We start from the raw sequence: 21,937 nt of genomic DNA on the forward strand, positions 1-21,937 counted from the left end.
ATGTCCCTAGAGTTTGTCAAGTTTCACAGAATCTTCTGGCCTCAAGGCCTACCTCCAGCCTGGGGCTGTCTAAACTGCCTCCTGACAAACATGCTCCAGCTCACTAAGCAAAACTATTTTTTCCTTGGAGGTGGCCAGGATGTTGGCCACCCTCTATGGAGAACTTTCACTCATCTTTCTTCACTCTGACCATGGAAAGAAACAGTGGGTGAGGCACTCAAATGTATGTTCCTTAAGTATCATGAAGATGGTCAGTCAGGAAGGAAGCCCTGAGCCACAGAATTTTAACTGCTGACCAAGACCAGGCGGGGCTGAATTATTTAGCTTTTTCCCAGGACACATGAAGAAACTGGTGTATGAATGCAGAGAATGGGACTAGAATCCAGAAATGGTGTTTCATTTATTCACTGAAAAAGGGGGAGATCAGACTTCTTCATCCATTTCCTCTAATCTCTCAAAGCTCCCTCCCCTCATTTTTCCAAAATAACAAGACACCAAGAAACACGTTTGTACAAAAACCACATATTATTCCCCCCCTCACAAAGTCGGGTGGTTGTATTATAGGAATAAAACCAGATTAAAGACATGAAAAGGAAAAGTCATCACTTATACTGAAACATAACAGCGTTAAGAATTCAGGTACTTTGTAGAATTATTACCAGCATAGTAAAAATATTTCCACCTGGGATCTTTTAAATTTGAAAGTGATCACATTAAAGACCTGAGGTTACAAGGGACCACAGTATGAACCAGAATTCCATTTTACTTCTAGAACTCCAGGGGAAAAGGTAAGTATTTGGAATGAGTTTCCTTTGGGAAAGACTGGCGGGATGTAGGGAAAACCCTGGCCATTATCAAAGGCACTGGGGTCTTTCTGGAGGCAAATGCATTGGAACTAAACTTCAGTAGGAATAAGCTCATTCTCATTTCTACTCCAAGTGTCCAGAACAAACACATTAAAAAAAAGGAACAAGGTCTCCTCGCTTCCAGCATTCCAGTCCTCTGATGGTGACCAGGGCCACCTGGCTAGAGGCAAACCTGAGGGTTTGAAAGGCAAATCCGAATTGTGGTTTTATTTTTTTGCTTTCTGATATTAAGGAAAAAAGTTCTACGGTGTTTTACAAACACCTCCCTATACCCTCTCATATGCAAAGCATTAGGAAATATATAGAAAAAGATATCCAAAAGATGTTCCACCTTACATTCTAAATAATGAAACTGCCACTTGAGGATGTAAAGTGAAGAAGCCAGGCGCTTTGGAAACCAAGCTCTACCAAAAACACCCTTTCCCTACTCAGGGAAGGACAGAAGGGAAGGAAGGACAGGAAGAGAAAACCAAGACTCTCAAGTCACTCATCAGCAGGGGTAGATACGGGCTCAAATTAAGGCATTTTGTGGCTCTTCCTCTGGAATGGCATTCCACCCTACCAGCCTGAGCACCTTAAACCTAAAAGCATGATGCTCTGACTGCCAAGTGAGTTCCTTGGTACCCTCAGCATCTCCTTGACAACCCTATGATCGATGGAATGTGAGATCTCAGAAAGGGAAGGAGAAAGTACGTACAACAGGCCGATGATCCTGCCTCGCTTGTCCAATCCCATCCCAAACCTAAAGTACCGCTTCATGAAATTCCACTCACCCTGGCTACTGCAAGAGGTAGTTTGGGGACTTGTACCCCCAGCCATCCTAACCAAGTTCCATGAGCTAAAGTGTTTAGCACTATGTTTGTTTTTTTTTTTTTTTAAGAGGAAGAAAAAAATGCACACAAAGCAGTGAATAGTAGGCTAGATTCAGTGGGGGGCCATTGCCCTAGACTCCTAAAACTTGCCTGGGTAGTCTAGGAAACTAAGGAATGCCTCCCAATATTCCAACCCTCAAAGCTCATACTGCCCCCAGAAAAACAAAACACCCACCCCCCTATCCAACAAATCATCTGCATAGAAAATCAGAACCAATGGGCCTGGGGAAGGAGTGGATTTGTTCTAACGTTGTGCTCTCCTCTACCACGTACTAGATAAAGTGGTATGTTCTGCCAGGTAGGGTGGAGGCCCTCATAGTCCTCACTAGGGAATAAAATCAGTGAGGTCCTCCTTCCCCATCTCTTATAATTTTGGTGCAATTATGTGTCACAAAAGTCTCATGAAACTTCACCACCAGCACCATTCTTAGCTCAGATAAGCAGAAATAAGGTCACTTATAATGCCTTAAGGTTTGTCCCTGTGGCTATCCCCTTTTGCCCATTACCATTTTTTGGTTCCTATTAACTCAGGATGCTCTCCTTTAAAACAATAATGACAACAGAAAGAAAAAAAGATAATGATTACAAAGCATTATCCATAGAAGCATAAGACAAAGGAAAAAACTACAGGAGAGCAAAAGTGATAAAGACACAGAACACGAATGTTGACAGGACCCGCAGAGAAACTGTCAGCATACCCCTACCCCAGGACAGGGGAGATGCAGGTTATTTTTAGGATGACCAGGACACACTGTCACCACAGGTTTCCCCTTGAGTGCTGGCTGAGGACCTGACAGAAGAAGAGTCAGAGCATGGAGAGGGGTGGCAAGAGGAGTGGGGAGGGACATGTGCTTGGGGCTATAAGAAGAAAAATCCTGAAAGAAACCCAAGAAAGCTGAGGACCGCAAGTCTTGTCATCCCCACTCCAGCTCATGACAGTGGGCATGGATGTTCCCTGCATCTTCCAGGCTAAGGAGCGGCCGAGGCTGGTGGGCCTGGAGCAGGAGGTGGAGGGACCCCATCTGCAGATGGCGGTGGTGGTGGCTGCTGCTGCGGCGGAGGGGGATCTGCAAACACATCCAAGAATAACTCGTCATTGTTGGAAACACAAGGGACTTGGGAAAGGGACCATTCAGTAAAAAATGACATAGGAAGTAATTTTCTTTGTGGCAGGCAACCAATGCAGCCTTGTGAGGCACTGCTGTCATTGCGGTCTATGTGGGTCAGTTCCTTCTTAACCTCCAGGCCACTGCTCATGTACCTACCCTAACCCAAATGGTTGGGGCAGTAGGAAGTATCTGAATTTGTCCCACCCTCCTTAAAGGCCCACCCTTTCCGAGTATCAATCCAGACCCTTTCAGAACTTACTTCTATTTTGATTTTATTGTATTTTAATGGTTTTCTCTACCAATTTTATTTCTCTAATTAAAATAATAAGCTCCTTTCTCAGCAAGTTCTGTGTCTTATTTTTCTTTTTCCCATAATGCCTAGCCTAGCTGGGCACACAACAGATGATCAATAACTTCTTGCTGATTAACCGTTTCCATCAGGGCCAGAGAGCTTCACTTGAGGCAGCTGCTGACAAACTGGATAGTCCAGGGAGGCCTCCAGAGCTCCTAAACTACAGTTCTTGGATTTTTGGCCAAAACTAGGTTAGGTCCTAAAGGAAACAATTAGTATGAGTGTCTGGGGCTCTTGCCTATTTCAACTTTAGCTGCTTTGGTGTACAAGGGAACCCTAGAGATCATTTAAGCCAGGGTTTTTAAAACTCCTAGATCTTGCCAGAAATGAAAACATATGAAACAAAAGTACAACCTTATCACCAGTCAACTCGCCCAACCCTATACCCAAGAAGTTTCTACCAAATCCCTAAGACTTTTCAAAGCATTTTGAAGCCACTAATCTAATCTCTCATGTCATCTTTCAGTGGAGGAAACTAAGGCCTGAAGTGGGGAAGCAACTCATCAATGTGGCTAGTAGTGTAGAGCCAAGTCAGCAGCTTAGAATTCCTGCAGCTCTCATTTATGGCAGTAAGCGGGTGGGGGTGGGGAGGGTGACAACTGAAACCCTCCACATTCTGAAGGTGCTCCACTGAGGGCCTTATGGGATGGAATCCTGAAGTTACAAACCATGGGTTATCAGCAGGATACAACAGTAATAAAGGCCAATGATATTACATTTACAATGGGATGGCAAACTGGTCAACTCTCTTGATAGGCCAATGAATTTGTGTATTGCCTGTAAGGTGGCTTGGCAAACATTTTCTTGCCAAAAAAAGAGGTACTCATTATATTAGACTGCAACCTCTGACCACTAGCTTAAGGGCGATCATTTTTTCCAATTGCCGTGATCCTATACACCCAGCTAAACCACTGTCTTTCTTCTGTGCACCTACACTGTTCCAGTCCCTGGGAGTCCAGAGAGGAATGAGATATGTTTCTGTCCCTGAAACTCACCTCCCTGCCCTGGGAAGCCTCCCAGAGTACTATAGTGTACTCAAGGCATACCATAGTCTCATGTAACTTTTGGTAAATCCTATTATCACTATCCAACTTTTCATTTCTTGTTTTCCCAACAAAAGCTCCTGCAGGCCAGGAATTCTTATGCTTCCCCTCTCTACATATTGTGAATAGGAGCTAACTTTTGGCCACATATGTGAACTTCTAAACAAAAGGATTAGAGATGTGGCTGGGGTACCTGGCCACTACTGGCTACGTTTTAAGATCATCCTCAATTTAAAGGCCTACAGGAGTAAAAAGCAGGCCAGAGCCCCAGAAACAACCCTCTGAAGGCAAAGGCTGGAGCAGAGCAGGGCCTATAGCAGAAATGACCTGGCCTCTGCACGCAGCCTCAAACAGCATCATTCAGCAGCACCAGGGCTTTCTCCACTGAGTCTGCTGGGACCTCGTATTCCTTCTCAACATAGCCCCTAAAGTCTCCTTTCTTAGTCTACGCAGCCTCTACGAACACGTCAAGAATGGCTACAAGAAACTTATTTTTTACTCCAGCTCTAAACGGGTCTCTATTCTTTTCTTTACACTTAACACTTTTGAACCCTGTATTCATAAAAGGCTCCTGTAGGGAAAATAATGAGTAGCTCTATATGTCTGCTGAGATTCAAACTAGACAGGCTTAAGCAAGAGTGGGAGAGGAATGTCTTTTTGGCTTCCCCATAGACATTTGTTCTGGGGTGCATGCCACAAAGACTATGGCACACCAGCTCAATGGAAGCATTTTGCACTCGTCACCTGTGCACCTGCCCATCAGGGGTGCTAAAGATCACTGACTGAAAATTGATCTTCTGGAACCCACTCTCAGACTGCACTGTCCACAGACCTGCCAAACCTAAGGGAGAGAACAAAGTCCTCCTGCTCTATCTACAGCCCTCCAAGATAGACCCTGGGATAATATGTCCCCCATTGTGCTACTTACACATGCCGTTAGGTGCTGTGAGGGGTACCCGGGGCCCTAAGATGTTTCCTGGCATTGGAGGCATACCAGGAGGGGTAGGGCCACTCCCAGAGGGGTGGATGTTGGCTGCAACAGTGGAAATCATGCGGCCTGGCATGGGTTGCCCAGGCATCATGGAACCGGGGCCTGGTATCTGACCTGTGGAGGGAGATTTAAAAGTACTATAAGTATACTAGGAAGGGGTATAGGAAGGAGATCAACTTTAATGTCAAAGACTGCCAAATACAGACAAATACCCAACCCTTCAAAGGATATGAAATTCCAATAGAGCATTAATCTAATAATTTCTATGTCTAGGTTTTTATCTTTTATTTATTTGAAGGGGGTAGGCTAATGGAAGCAGGTCTGTGGAGTGACTATTCTCAACTCTGGCATAGGCAGGTAGCAGTAAGAAGAAACTACAAAGCAAGCATCCCCAAATGAAAGCACTCATTCTGGACAGTTTGGGAGAGCTGTGTATTATCGAATGTCTTCCTTCGGATACACAATGCCAAGTGTAGACCACAGGGAATGGACAGGAGGACTTTAACAGGAAGTCAGTGCACAGTCCAAGGGTCACAGCTCAGTCCAGATTGTGCTTCATGTACAAGTGTTGAGCAAAGGGCTGTCTGAAAGGGTACTGGCATTTGTACTGTAAAATTACTAAAAAGAGATTCTGATTTGAATGCCCAAGTCTTGCCCACAAAAAATCTCTCCCTATAGAGCTTGCCATGAAGCACTGGCCTGGGAGAATCATAACGGGAAACACAGACAACTTCATCTCTTCCTATTGTTTTCCAATTAATAACACTAAAATACCGCCTGTATTCGGTTTCATACTGAACCTTTAGAACTTTTTAATAAACTTTTTCTATAAAGAGCCAGGCAATAAATATTTAAGATTTTGCCAGCCATATGGTCTCTGTCTCAACTCTGACAAAGTAGCACCAAGGCAGTCATAGGTAATACACAAATGGGCGTGGCTGTGGTTTTATTTATGAACTCTGAAAGTTTAACAAATTGACTGCCAAACTAGAAAAAAAATTTTTTCCTTGGGGCTATGGTGTTTTATTACGAAACTAGAATAAAAACTTTGAAAACAAAATGAACCTTTGTAATTTAATGAAAAATTTGTTATTGTTATTGTTTTCTGTGCGTGACTTACATGCAACTTGAAAAATAGTTTTCTCAGCTGCCAAGGTGAATTACATGTGCTTCACGAGGTCCCGGGCTCAAAACTAGTGTGAGTTAAATACAACTCAAATGGCAATTAATGTGTTAATTTCAAAAGTTTTTCATGTGACATGAAACATTATTCTTCTTTTGATTTCCCTCCAACAATTTAAACTGTAAAAACTATTCTTAGCTTGCAACCTGTACAAAAAGGTAGGCGATGGGTTAGATTTGGCCCTGGGGCCATAGTCTGGCGATCCTGCTCCAGATATGATGATGGATATTTATTAATTCTTAAACCCAGTGTTTTGGCTGGTAGGCTTGGTTTTAAAGAGCACCAAACTAAGAAAAATAGTTTAGTGGGCACAAATCAAGGTTGAAGCTCTTTTATGTAAAACAGATTATACTCTCTACAGAATAAAAAAAGACTCTATTTCTTCTACGATATTTTCTTAAAAAAGAGAGAGAGAGTCTATGTAGTTTTTTCTTGATTTAAATCTAGAGATTTAGTATTTATGTAAGGCCCAGCTGTACAAAACTGAATACAGGTTTGTAGACATAGTACTGAGACAGGTGGAAATAAGAAAGCTTGAGGTCCAATCTTGGAAAATTTGGGGAGATAGGACCACCTGATAGCTAACTGGCAGTTAAAATACACAGAGCAGTACTGAACATAATTCAAGTGAAGACTTCTGTCATTGCTTAGAAAAAGGTCTGTCTTAAGAAAGACAGAAAGCTTCAAACCATAACCCATCTATCTCTAGTTTCTATTCCCTGACCAAGGACCCAGAGGGAGGAGCCTGTCATTGCAGGGATGTCAATGAAAAGAACTCCAATGGGGTATGAGAATTTAGGTGTAAGGGCATAGAGTGATCTTTTGGGGGCTATTTTTTAAAGCAAAATACATAAACACTATGCCCTAGAATAAACAGTTTTAGGCCTTCTGGCCCACCTTTCTGTGTAACATAAAGCAAGAACACAGCAAAAGGAGTCTCAGAGGCCCACCTACTGGAGGACAACTAGGTCAAATCATCTTAGAGAAAGCAAGAGCAGGTGTTGGATCCACTCCCAGATAGACACTATCACTTTTAGACCACTGACAACCATAAGTAAAAACCTTTTTGTGCCCATACCACTGTGCTAGGGCAGAAACAGACTGTGTTAAAGGGGTGATAGGCAAATCAAAGAAAAATCATAGAAGGAGCAAGCCAAAAAAGTCCGATCACTTTTCAGTTAATTGTGAATAACTTGGGATTTTGGATAAGGTGTAAAAGTGAAGGAAAGGGATTACGGATAGGATTAATCCTAAACACATGGCCTAGCCTGAGTTTCACAATCAGTTAATAATGTGAATGTCACTCCTGTTATTCCTGAGAGATACCACTTATATGTAGCATCTTCATAAACACCACACCCCTCTGTGGTACCTTATCTTATTGTCTATTATCTATCATCCATATTTCACTGAGACTTAGAAAGGTTAAAAAAAAAAATTGGCCACCTGGAAAAAAAAGAAAAAAAAAAAAAAAAAATTGGCCAGATCGCAGAGCTGGTAAATTCAGGCTGGGTCTGTCTGACATGATTCAAGGCAAAAAGGGCAGGATTAGTTCAAAAAGGAGTTCACGGATGCAGAACGTGTGGTGGGGACTTGAATGGTAAGAGGACTTGGTGAAAGGTTCTGAAGAAAGACAGACTAACCTGATTTTCTGTGGGATAGAAAGCTTTTATTTTTTTTGAGACAAAGTCTTACTAGTTAGTTACCCAGGCTGGCCTTGAATTCCTAGGCTTAAGGAATCCTCCTGCCTTAGTCTCCCAAGTAGCTGGGATTACAGGTGTGCACCACTGCGCCTGGCTAGGATGGAAAACTTTTAAGAAGGGGTGTGGAATAGTCAGAGCCTACAGCAGAGAAAAAGAGCTTCTGCAGAGAAGCACAAGCTGTATGAGGTCAGGATGAGCAGACAGAACAGGAGATAGGGATGGCACCCTGCAGGTTCCTTAAGCAGTAGCAACATGGGTGACAGAGCAAGGAGGAAGAGCGAGCATGGAGATGAGAAGGAGCAAGAACTTGGGTTTGGTATCTGACTGGGAGTGTGAGGTGAAGAAAGGATGAAGTGAAGAGGACAGAAGAGGATTTTTCCTTGGGAACAGGAGATACAGGCTTGGCTGTCACATAGTGGAACACGGAGAGATGGGGTGAAGGGAAGGCACAGAACTCCCAGTTTTAAATAGAGCAGTGGCAAACATAGGGACATACTATTCTAAGAATCTCCACAAAGCTGTAAAAGAGGCACCTCTGTTTTTTAAAAGGTACTGTCCCAGCTCCCTTTGTTGCTCCCTTCCTTACCCACATCACTGCTAGACCATGACTAAAAACAATGCTTTGTTTCCTACTGTCTAAAGCCCTACTAATGATTCTCTAATGGTATTTCAGCTGGTGTGAAGGGTGATAGGAGATAATTTTGTTGTTGGAAGCAGGGGGCCTACTTTTAAGCTCAGAAGTACAAAATTCTAGCCTGGAGACAAAAGAATACTTCTAATGGACTCATGGTCCAGGAAAGACACATACTAGAACAAGCAATGCAGCCCATGTTTATCAGTGGGTACAGGCTGCCTCCTTCTACCAAGTTTGAACTGGACAGACGCCTTAAGCAGGTTAGGAAGAACATTTTGCCAACCCTTCACAGGTCTCTCTCTCTTCAGAAAACTGATAGCAGAGCTGTGAAGCATGCTTTACAAAGAGGCCAGAACCAGTATTAGATAAGGGAGAAAGAAAAAAAGAAGAACACACTAGGTGTGTGTTCACACAAGTGATATGAGACGACACCGTTCAGTCCCAATCACTTGTCTTCAGTAAGATGGAGTTTTATACTGATGTTTTGAGCAAGGCATGGATTATACAAACCCCTGATTGACCAATGGGCCCAGAAACATCCCATGCCAGTCAGTAGCCACCCAATACTATCCTCAACAGGGAAGGGACAGATCTACTAGCCTGGATATTAATCTCACTTCCACTTCACCCCACTCTAGTCATTTAGGATGGCCTGAGCTTCAGTTTCCTGAGATTATATTGGGTAAAGCTAAATACCTGCCCACCTTCAAGGCCTTCTTGTGTGATCAAGAGAACCGTCTGTTATAGTCCTTTATTATGTCACTGGCTCTGCCAACATGGTTGTATGAGGCAGGGCAAATATTCTAATTTTATAGAGAGTAAACAGAAATTCAGAAAAGATAAATGACTTCTTTTTGGTCACAGAACTAGTGAAGAGAATCAGAAATCAGACCCAAGTCTTCTAAACTCTAAATTCAATTCCCTTTCCACCACACTACTTTGTGCTCAAAAGAAATAATTTACATGAAAGGATGTAATATAACAGGTAACATTTAAAAGATCAAAGGTGTATACTTCTATTACAGGTACCATTTTCTTCTTTATTACATCACAGTTGTGAGATTGTTCTGTTTCCTGCAACACTTAATTTTCAATTTAATTAACATATATTTTAGCACCTTTGAATGGTGGCCCAAACAGATATGCACATGTCTTAAACACTGGAACCTGTGAACATAACCATATTTGGCAAAAGGGTCTTTGCAGCTGCAAATAAAGACCTTGAGATAAGATCATCCTAAATTATTGGGGTGGGCCTTAAATCCAGTAACAAGTGCCCTTTTAAAAGACACATGGAGGAAAAGACAGAATGGAGGTGACGTGAAGACGGAGCAAAGAGAGATGTGGCCACAAATCAAGAATGGTGCATGCCACCATAAGGTGCAAGGGGCAAGGAACAGATCCTCCCTTAGAGCCCCAGGAAGAAACATGAACTTGCTGAATATCCAACTTCTAGTCCTCAGACTGTGAGAATAAATTATTATTTTACGTCACCAAGTTTGTGGTAATTTATTATGACACCCTCAGGAAACTATGTAGGAAACATCTACGATATCCTAGGCATTTTACATAAGAGCTTTGTAAACGTTAACTCATTCAATCCCCGTAACAACACTATGGACCAGGCACTATCATCCCTGTGGAGGAAAGGGAAAAACATAATGACTGAGTAACTTGTACAATGTCATAAAGCATGTAAATGGGGGAGCTCAGATCTGACCTAGGCACTCTGATTCCAGAGACAGTGCTCGCAACCTTATTACACCCTTGCCAATCAAGGTCTGCAGGAGAGGGGTCCAACCCTCTTCCAGCAGGTGCTCAGAGACTACGTGATGCAGACCTTGCTGCCATCGAACTGATGGATCAGTTATTTGCCCCATGCTCAGCTCCAGAAAGAAATGATTTTCTGAACTAGCAATTCAGAGTCTTGTTCTCTGTTCCAGCAGAGAAATGAACTAGTCAAGAAACAATCTGGCAAAGAGGAACATCACTGGCTGACTGACACAGACCCACAAGGTAACACCTACCTACCCATTATGCACTGGGATAAGCCTTCCGGCTCTTGCTCTCAGGCCCAGCACTACTATTTCCAAAGCTACTTGCTCAGCGGCAGTGGCCCATTTCCCTATTTCCCTACATCTTTATGACAGCAAGCTGAGACAGGACAGCTTTAGAGTTTTCTAAGGCTATAAGCCCAACTAAAAAAACAAACAAAAAATTGTTCCTTTTGTGTACTATAAATTCTGAAGCATTCTGAAAAACAAAGTTTCTCTATCTTACTCACATACAGGGTCATAAAGCCACTAGGGTACGGGTGTTCAGGGTAAAAGAGGACAATGGCTCCTTGGGAGAGGGAGCAGCCCAAAGGAAGGCTAGAAGAAAAATAATTTACTTTTTGCTTACTGGAACTTGCAAAGACAAACATCTCTCAGGAAAGCAAAGAGTATGCTAAGAGTCAATGATGTCCCTGTGCTGTCCAGAGGTTACTGCTGTCACATGCTACACAACGCACAGCACTGGTGTACCTAGGGCAGTAGATTTAGAGAACAGACCGGGGAGGAGATGAGAATACTACTGAGTAAGGGTCTACCATTTGCCAGGCAATGGTACAGTTATTTCTTGGAATCTTCCACATTAGAAAAATGATGGTAAGGGCCTAGTTTTGAGATAAGAAAACAAAGCCTCAGAGAGGTTATGTAATTTGGCACAAAATCACAATGAAAAAGAAACTGAGTTAAGATTCAAACTCAGGTCTGTCTGATCCTGAGGCCCATTCTCTTTTTCTTTAACCCTCCCTGCCATAAGGAGTACCCTTCCCCTTGGAAAAGGATTTCTAAGGATCAAATTTGAAATAGGGTAGAATTTAACAGGACTGGGGAGAAGAAAAAAATCAATTTCTTATAAAGCAAGAAATCTAAACATTCTTGTGGTTTTTGTGGTGTGATATACATGTCTCATCACTTTTAAATGAATGACAATGTCTGAAAGCATTTCCATTAATTCTTACTAACATTAAGAAGTCTAGGGCTGGGTGTAGTGGCTCACACCTATAATCCCATCACTTCTGGAGGCCGAGGCGGGAAGATTACTTGAGGCCAGGAGTTTAAGACCAGCCTGGCAAGATAGCAAGATCCCATCTCTATAAAAATAAAAAAAATTAGCTGGGTGTGGTGGCACACACCTATAGTCCCAGCTCTTTAGGAGGCTGAGGCAGGAGGATCATCTGAGCCTAGGAGTTTTAGTTTGCTGTGAGCTATGATGACACCACTGCACTTTAGTCCAGGAAACAGAGCGAGACCCTGTCTCAAAAAAAAAAAGAAGTCTGGCCCACACAAACCTGAAATGCACAGGAGCAGGCCTTACCAAACAAAAAAAGGGTGTCTGTGTATGTCTTTTTTATTTAAAAAAAAAAAAAATTGAGGTATTTCCTTGCCCAGCAGAGAGGGAGAGAGGGAAAGTGAAAGAGAGGAGAGATATGGCTTCAAAACAGCAGTATCAAAGCACAGAATGGAGGGAGTCTGACCTACATACAAGCTTTTTTTTTTTTTTTTTTTTAACAGCAGGCATCTGAAGCCTGAAAAATGGAAAGGTTTGCTAAAATTAGGTTTAACTAGTAGAAAAATCCCTTACACTCTTCTCAGATTTATTAGATTTTTTACTAAAGCATTATACCCATGATGCCTAATGGAATATTAGTGAAGGATTTTATTTTTATTCTTTGGGATGGGAGAGGAAAGTGGGAATAGAAAATGGATCCAGGAAAAAGAATCTGTGAATTTCTAGTCTTGAACACATTTCATCAATCCATTTCTAACTGTCCGCAGCACATCCTCTGGCCGAGTCCCCAGAAGAACGGAAATAACATAATCAGGGCCAAGTGAGGGGAAGCCCAGCCTCCTCAAACTGCTCTTTCCCCATAGCAGCTTCCTGGAGGCGCCTGCGACAGACTCTCTTTGTTGAGGACTGGGCCCTTACTGTTCTCTTTGTGAGGGTAACCTGCTACTCCGGAAAGTGGCATGGCAGCCTTGTTATCACATGATGCAAGTAGGACCAAAGGCTCCAAGATAATAAAAACTTGGCTGATGTGATGGTCTATTCCTTCTCCTTTTCAGTGTGGGGCTGTGTACAGGAGTGGCTTAGGAAGTGATGACTGGTTTTAATCCTTTCCTGAGTACCATTTCCCACGGGGTAGGGTTATATAAGTAGATCCAACCAAGAGGCTTAAAAAGCCAAGTGTAGCTGGGCCAGGTAGCGCACGCCTATAGTCCAAGTAACTTGGAAGGTAGAGGCGGGAGGATCGCGTGAGCCCAAGAGTTAGGTCAAGGCTATAGTGTGCTATAATCGTTCCTGTGAATAGCCACTGTACTCCAGCCTGGGCCACACAGAGAGATTCTTTCTCTTACAAATTCACTTCAGAAAAGCCTATTTCTGTGAGAAAGTAAAAAGAGAAAAATGACCTATTTCTTTTCTAAAGACTATTTTTATGAACTCTACATTGCTGGCACCACTTCACTAGGAGAATATCTCCAAGTCTGTCATAAATCCCCTCTCAGTCCTCTGTCACGGCAGGCAGCATTGTGGCATAGGCCTCACATTAGAATCAGATGGAGCTCAGTGTGAATCCTGGCTCCACCACGCAACAAGGCTATGTAGCCTTGTCATGCGTTAGTTCTTCAACTGTTAAGTAAGAATAGTAAGTAAGCAAAACAATGTGGATAAAGAGCACGGCATACAAACACGTACTATCACCAGGATGTCTTTAGGGAAGAAAGCAGATGCATCTCCCTGCCCATCTTTTACAAAATAAATACAGATACTCCTTAGACATTCTCTGCAAACACTTAGTGTGGTCATGACACTTTAACATTATCAGGAACCATATATCAACTAGCCACAGTGAACATCTTCCTAAATGTTTATCCCAATATATTACGAATTAAATTTTTAAATTAAGTATTATTTTTAAAAAATTACTTTGTGATCTGTAATCTGTTAAGCATTCGTATCTTCTGAAAGCTTAACACTAAAGAAAATTAGATCTCATAAAGAGAATTTAAAATCCACTCCAGGCCAGGCATGATGGCTCACGCCTATAATCCCAGCACTTCAGGAGGCCAAGGCAGGAGGATCAATTGACCCTAGGAGTTCAAAGTTAAAGTGAGCTATGATCGAGCCACTGCACTCTAGCCTGGGTGACAGAGTAAGACCCTGTCTCTAAAAAAAAAAAGGTACATTTTAGGTTTTAGTGATGCTGGTAGTTAAGTTTGAAAGAACTGTGAGTTCAGCTTTCAAGGTGGTTAAAATGTGACAAATAGTAGCCAAGCTGAAAAGGCTCCCCACCACAAGCTACAAATGAGACAATATAAGCACTGAAAAGAAAAAAGATGAACCATTTATCTAGCCTTTCCTGTAAGAACTCATTTTCAGAATAACTGAGAAAGAAAAGTTTTTTTATAAAAGAATTATTGTATAAATGCAGAGGGAATAATAAATAAACTTAGAAATCTCATCATTTTGCACTGCTTGATGAAATAACTGATCTAGGGAGCAATTCTCTTTGTCTGCTTCTTTGTTTTTTCTCTTTTTTTCCCACTTCAAGTAAGAGCTACAGAGAGCAATTCTCAAGGGCAGCTAAAACTATTAGGTGAAGTCTAATGGGGATCTTTGTAATGGATTAATCACATTGACAACACCAGAATGACGGACCAATCTTAATGTCACAAAAAGAGACAGCTGATGTTTTAAGTAGAATGCCTGCCCTCAAAAAAGTGAAGCTGAACCTAATAAAATATCCAGAGCAATCTTCTGGTTTATGGGAAATGTGTGGGAGAGAAGAAAGAGGGGAGAAGGACGTGTGACATGACACCATGCACCTTTGGTGTATTATCAGGGGAGAAGGGGAGTGTGACATGACACCATGCACCTTTGGTGTATTATCAGGGACAGGCACAGTGCAGAAAGTTTCTTCAACAAAATGGCATTAAAAAAAGGAAGATGAACTATTACATATTAAAAGAGACTTAAGAGACATGTCAATAAATGCAGCCTGTGGATCTCATTTGAATACTGATTCAAACTTACTAAGCAAAGTCATTTAATTAATGATACTAGGAATTGTGGTTACTTTGATGTGCTGACAGTAGGTTACGTTAAGGAGTAAGATTCCCATTGGTTAGAGACATATTCTGAAATCTCTCTCCCTCCCCAAAGTAAAGAGGAACAGATAAAAACAGACTGAAAAGTTGGTAATTTTGAAGCTGTGCAATAGGCATATAAGGGATAATTCTCATTACTTTTGTCTACACTTGAAGATTTCTATAATAAAAAGATAAAAATAGCAGAAAAGTAATGGTTGGTGAAGCTGGGTCATGAGAGTTCACTGTAGTATTAACATACTCTTTTTGTGTGTGTATCTTTGAAAATGTAAGTTAAAAAAAAAAGTGGCTATGCTCAATGGAGGCACCTGTAATCCCAGTGCTTTGGGAGGCTGAAACAGGAGGATCACTTAAACCCAGGACTTTGAGGCTGAAGTGAGCTATGGTCGTGCCACTGCACTCCATGCTGGATGACAGAGTGAGACTCTCTCTCATAAACAAATAAGTGTAGATAATACAATGATTAATTTCCAAGAAGCTCTGACTCTGAGATATTACTACCCATTCAGAGGCTGACCTACCCAAGGAAAAGGCATTGTTCCAAGAGAACTCTGGAAAGAGCATGGCAGGCTTTATGTGATGGTAAAATCAAGTCTTACTTGCCAACAATTCCCTAGATGATAATGGAAATTTTGAACAGCTCTTGTCAGAAAACATACCAATGTGGTTGGCCCTTCTGATGCTCTGGGCCACAGGGACACTCACAAACTTTCTCCATGAGCAGGGCTTTCCTCTTACCTGGCTGGGGTGGATGAGGTGGTGGCATCTGGTGGTGCAACAGAGGGTAGGGAGGGGGCTGCTGATGAGGCATCATACCGGGATGCCCTGCTGCTCCAAGTGGGGCTAAACCCGGTCCTCCTGAGTGCTGGTGTGACTGTTGAGGGTTTTGCCCATGCTGCTGCTGTTCCATTTGCTGTCTGGCTCGTAATTCGGCATACTTCAGTTGTTCCATGTGGAAGTTCTGGCGTTCAGTAAGCAACTGCTGCCTCTGTTGTTCTAGCTATAAGAAAAGGGGAAGAGAAATGATACCAGGAGATGTTCTCAGGACTGGGTGACACAAATGACATCTACCTGATATCTGAATTCCCACAACTTCATCACAGAGACATAGCCATCTTGCCTCCTGCACAATCTACAGTGAGAACAAAGGCATTACTTTTTGAGTAGTGTATTTTCATTTGGATACCTGTTACCATCATCAAGGTCTTCTCCATGTTAAGTCTAAGATCTTCCTTTCCTTGTAACCTTCACCCTTTAGGGCTTTTGCTCTCTGGGCCCATTCGGGACACATCTAATACCCTCTGTTTGACAAAGCCTTCAGATATTTAAAAATACTTTCCAGACTGCTTGAGTCTTTACCGGGAAAAGTGAGCCTCTCCTGTCCTCTTTTTTTTTTTTTTTTTTTTTTTGAGGCAGAATCTCACTCTGTCACCTGGGCTAGAGTGCAGTGGTGTCATCATAGCTCATTACAACCTCCAACTCCTGGACTCAAATGACCCTCCTGCCTCAGCCTCCTAAGTAGCTGGGACTACAGCATATACCAGCATGCCCAGCTAATTTTTTTCTATTTTCAGTAGAGACGGAGTTTCGCTCTTGCTCAGGCTGGTCTAGAACTCCTGACCCTCATGTGATCCTCCCAGAGTGCTAGGATTATAGGCGTGAGCCACCTCACCCAGCCCTCTCCTGTCCTTTTAATAGTTCTTCACATGCTAACATTTCAAGTCCACCCATCCTTCCCAAGTGCTCTCTTCTAGAAGTGATCCCTTTGGTTAGTGTCTATTTTAGAACATAACACCAGAGTTAAATACTCTGGAAGAGTCGATGTGGCCTTAGCTGCAAAGATATGCATTTCTCTACGTGGAACTTTGGCAGAGCCACTGCAAATCTTAGCTTTCAAGTACCCAAAATTATACTGGGTGACACATTCACAGAATATTTTAGTTCCCTTAAAAAAATCTGCATGAATCTTGGTTTGAAGGATATAAGCATTTCAATATTCAAGATAATCTTTCTGGGACTCAAATTAGATAACTTATAAATAAGTTACTTTATGTGCAGGAAACTTAGAAACCATATGCCTGATAATAGTTCAGAAAACGGAGACTACTCTAAATTAATTTAATTCAGGGGTAACAAAGAAAATCAACCTGAACATAAAGTAAAATGAAAATCTAAAATCTCAGGAAGTAGTATAAAGATTATAAGCACAAGGAGGGTTAATAAACCTGTGTCTTTTTAATAATGTCCCCATCTCATTATTTTCATAGCAAAATCTGGGTCACTGGGAATCATTTTCTAGAGCTGTATTGTTCAACAGAGCAGTCATATGCCACATACAGATACTGAGCACTTGAAGCAGGGCTAATGTAAAATGAAATGTGCTATGAGTATAAAATGCACACTAAATTTTGAAGACAGCATAAAAAATTTTTCATATTGATTACATGTAGAAACAATATTTTAGATATACTAGATTAAATAAAATATCATTATCATTTCACATGTTTTTTTTTCCCAGAGCTAGGGTCTTGCTCTGTTGCCCAAGCTGGAGTGCACTGGTGCAATCATAGTTTACTGCAGCCTCGAACTCCTAGCCTCAAGTGATCCTCTAGCCTCAGTCTCCCAAGTAGCTAGGACTACAGGCATGTGCCACCATGTCTGGCTAATTTTTTATTTTTTATAGAGATAGGGTCTTACTATGTTGCCCAAACTGGTCTCAAACTCCTAGACTCAAAAGACCCTCCCTGCCTCAGCCTCCCAAAGTGCTGGGATTACAGGCTTGAGCCACCATGCCTGGCTATTTGTAAATTTTTTTAATATGGCTACTAGAAAAATTTTAATTACATATATGGTTCATATTATATTTCTGTTGAATAACAGTATTAAGTCATTTTAATGGGTTAGGGAAATGTAACAGCTTTACTGCCTGTTATTATTAGAAAAAACTAGACAAAATAAACATGAGCATTAGCCTAAGAACCTGGGCTCTCAGTAGAGAGCTGCCTGGGAACTGAGTGAGGAGCATCATTGGTTATCAGGAGTAGCAACAAGGGAATTTCCAATGGACACACAGAGTGTGGGAAGACAGGCTGTGGACACAGTATAAAGAGAAGAGGTATGAGCAGGTGGGGAGAACAAATGGAGGGAATAAACATTAAAGCTCATGTCCTGGATTCTGGTTAGCTGGCTTATAGAGTCTCCTTAGGGAGAAGGAGATCTGAAACAAACTATTGTGTGAGAGGTGGAGGATTACCAGGAAGGAGCGAGACAGGGTTCTACCATGGTCCTAATAGGCTAGGCTAGCGTGGGCTCTTCACTTTTCTAGGAAGGGTGATTTCAAGTGAGTAAAGCCTGCCCTGGTTTACCTTGGTAGCATGATGAGGAGGGATGTAAACAGAAAGAGAATCATCTGGAAATCCAGTTCTGTAAGAAGACTGATCAGTTGGATAATGTTTAAGAGGCAGAATGATTTAAAAAAAAAAAAAAAAGATCTAAAGATTCTGACTATAGATCTTTGGTTTTGCTTTCTTCTAACCATTCTTTCTAGGAAATTTAGGACTCTAGGATAATTTGTTGAGGTTAGACTCAAGAGGCAGCCAGAAAAACACCTATCACCTATGTTTTTGTTGAGTCATTACTGGTTTGAACAGCTTGGCTGAAGTCCTGCAGTTATGTAAGAAATAATGGAATTTAGGTCAAGATATGCTTTATGAATAAGCTAAACTGCTACTGGAGGGAGATTTTTTTTTTTTAAACCAAACTAACCTTTCTTTGGTGGTTAAACTTAATATCAAGGCATTAATCTTGGAAAGATAAAGACGATTCTATTGTTAAGAGGATGGGAGAGCCAGCTAGGTCTATAACATGAACTAACCTCAATTACCCTATTTATTTTCTGAGCTTCATCTGTCACTGTAAAACATAGAAGGTAATTAAAAGAAAGTAATTAAAAGAATTAAAAGGGATAAGTGATTAAACACACACACACACACACACACACCTGAAGGAGAACTCAATTTAAGTGTATAGCTCTGATGTGGGATGAACAGGTCTTCTGAGGGGAGATCAGTGCCCAAATAACAGGCTACCAGTTGGCTCCAGGAGAGCCATCTCTGTTCTGGAGCAGATGCAACAGAGCATACGGCCATGTCCTGGCCTCATCATGCAAGAAAACTCCCTCTCTTGTTCTTGATACCTTATTTCTGTATCCAGTTGAAGACCACATTCACTTTTGTAGCAATCATAAAGAATGTGAATTAGGAATTTTAGAGGGAAATCTGGTAGTATTGGGCATATTCTAAATGTACTTACTTACCTACTGACCCAATGATTAGTCATCTGGAAATCTGCTGTAGAGTACTGTATGTATGAGGGTGTAAGGTTAGTCATAAGGCATTTTTGATGTTCATTTACGTCAGATACACCAAGTAGGGGAAAAAAGCATGTTGCAACAAAAATAGTTATTATGATGATTATATTATTTATTATGATCCTCAGTATATAAAAAAAACCTTTGTGATCATGTATAAACATGTTAATATACACACTGAAAATGTGGTAGACACGAAAACTATTAACAGTGATTATCCCTAGGAATGAAACTGAGGTTAGAAGAAACTTTCTAACTTATACATTATTTGATTTAAAAAAAAAAAAAAAAAATCAGGCTGGGCACAGTGGCTCACGCCTGTAATCCTAGCACTCTGGGAGGCCGAAGTTGGAGGATCGCTCGAGGTCAGGAGTTTGAGACCAGCTTGAGCAAGAGTGAGACCCCGTCTCTACTAAAAATAGAAAGAAATGATTTGGACAGCTAAAAAATATATATATAGAAAAACTTAGCCGGGCATGGTGGCACATGCCTATAGTCCCAGCTACTCGGGAGACTGAGGCAGGAGGATTGCTTGAGCCCAGGAGTTTGAGGTTGCTGTGAGCTAGGCAGACGCCACGGCACTGTCTCAAAATAAATAAATAAACAAACAAACAATAAAAAAATAAATCACACATTATTTTAGGATTTTTGTAATCAAAAACCAAATTCTATTAATAAAAACTGCCCAAGTTATGTGCTGCAGACATCTTGATTTTCTTCTCTCTCATCTCAATTTTTTTAGGACTGTGGATAAAGTCCCAATAGCTAAAATCAACAGGGTAAATTACTCATGTAAGTAAGGTGTTAATGAACCTGTTAACTGTCTTTCATGACTCCAATCTGGCTCTAGGAAACTCAGTTTCTCATACAAGGCTGCCTGCAGCCCTGCTCTGAAGACACATGCTGCCCTGCCTGCCCCCGTCCCCCAACTGCATTCAAACCCTGCCTTCCTCTCCCTCTTCACTCCTTCACTGTGTATGTATAAAGCAGCCGTATCCAAGCGGAATCTAACACAACAGAGCACTTTTTAACACCAAGACACCAAACCAAGACACAGCTGCAAGTGCAGCTGAAGTTCACACAAAGCTCTTCTCCCAACTTCTATTTGCATAAAGCAGGAAGGGGGTGGGAAAGAGTAAAAAAGATGGGGAGGGCCATAAAAACCCATCCACACTGCCAAGGAATGAAGTATCAGCCAAGATTTGAAGCCTCAGAGCTGAAGTAAATAATCACACCTTCCTTTTCAATGTCTGGTATCATTGATGAGACATTCAATGAAGAAAAACCAAATCCAAAACAGACATATCCATTCCTTCTTATACCTGAGGAAAAAGAAACTAGGGGGGCACAGTGGCTCACACGTATAACCCTAGCACTTTGGGAGGCTGAGACGGGAGGATCGCTTGAGCCCAGAAGTTTGAGGTTGCAGTGAGCTATGATGATGCCACTGTACTACGGCCTGGGAGACAGAGTGAGACCCTGTTTTGAAAAAAACAAAACAAAACCAAAATCCCCCAAAAGAACACAACTGAATTTTGCTGCTTCCATGTATGCTTCTGGGTAGCAGAAACGCAAAATGGGAGCCTGAACGATTACTGTGACTGGTCATTTTATCTTTGTTGCAATGTGCTTCCTTCAGGGCCATGAGTCTGTGCTTTAGAAGTGAACCTGCTAGTGGACACGGCTTTCTTAACCTCAAATAAAAGTGCCTATAATGTAATGGCGCATGTCTAAGAACAGATTCAGTTGCATGACAGGCAGCCCAGAGATGAATTGCTACAAAATACACACACAAAAAAGTTAAATGCAATTTCCTTGGGACAGTATGAAATTCATTCCGTTTGGCTTTTTATTCTTTATTCCTTACTCTGTCATAAAGTACAACAAACCTGTTTAAACCTACTACTATTTGTGAGGATATTCTATTATCTTCACCTTCGATATTTATCCAGAACCTAAGTGTTTCTCTTCACTTCCATGGCTGCCACCCTGGTCCAAGCCACCATCATATCTTACATGGGTCACCCCAACAGTGTTCTCACCAGTCTTCCCGATTCTGACTTCATTGCTTTATAATTTACAACACAGCAGATAGACTGATAGTCCTCAAACTCAAGGCCTGGAAATTATTCCACATTTCCATCAGAGTAAAGTGAAAGGCCTCTGGATGGCTTGCAGGGATTTCTGTGATTTTGTCACAGAAGTGACCAAATCTCTCTCTCTCTCAACTCCTGTGACTCATTTATGCTACAGCCTACACACCTACTCTCTAGTCCTAAATATGTCACTCATATTCCTGCCTTAGGTTCTCTGCACTGGCTGTTTGCAGCATTTGGAAGCTCTTTACCATCAATCGTCAGTCAATAATGTCTACTGTGATGGTACCACTAAAAACTGAAATCACTCCCCTGACCCAGCCCATACATACATATATGTATCATACACACCACGCATACACATACATATACATACTATCTTATAACTTCCTAAATTCATCCATGATTTTCAATTATTTAAGCTCCACCAAGGCAGAGAATTTTGTTGGGTTTTACTTACTACTATATTCCCAGTAGCAATAAGCCTAAAACACAGTAGGTTCTCCGTAAGTATTTGACAAATGAACCCATCATCTCTACCACAAAAGCTATCATGGGCAAGCT

General features: G+C 41.6%; 1 protein-coding gene across 1 annotated transcript in view; it reads right to left on the reverse strand.

The window, feature by feature from the left end:
• Positions 1 to 1,724: 1,724 nt before the first annotated feature.
• SMARCC1 (SWI/SNF related BAF chromatin remodeling complex subunit C1) overlaps positions 1,725 to 21,937 on the reverse strand; it is a 150,929-nt gene continuing 130,716 nt past the window's right edge. Inside the window, exons 26-28 of the mRNA XM_069475630.1 lie at positions 15,647 to 15,908; positions 5,171 to 5,347; positions 1,725 to 2,805 (exon numbers count right to left, since the gene is read on the reverse strand). Coding sequence (XP_069331731.1) covers positions 2,708 to 2,805; positions 5,171 to 5,347; positions 15,647 to 15,908 — 537 coding nt within the window. The 3' untranslated portion in view covers positions 1,725 to 2,707. The remainder of the gene's footprint in view (positions 2,806 to 5,170; positions 5,348 to 15,646; positions 15,909 to 21,937) is intronic.

The sequence above is a fragment of the Eulemur rufifrons genome, chromosome 7 (genome assembly GCF_041146395.1).
Source record: "Eulemur rufifrons isolate Redbay chromosome 7, OSU_ERuf_1, whole genome shotgun sequence".
Lineage (NCBI taxonomy): Eukaryota > Metazoa > Chordata > Mammalia > Primates > Lemuridae > Eulemur > Eulemur rufifrons.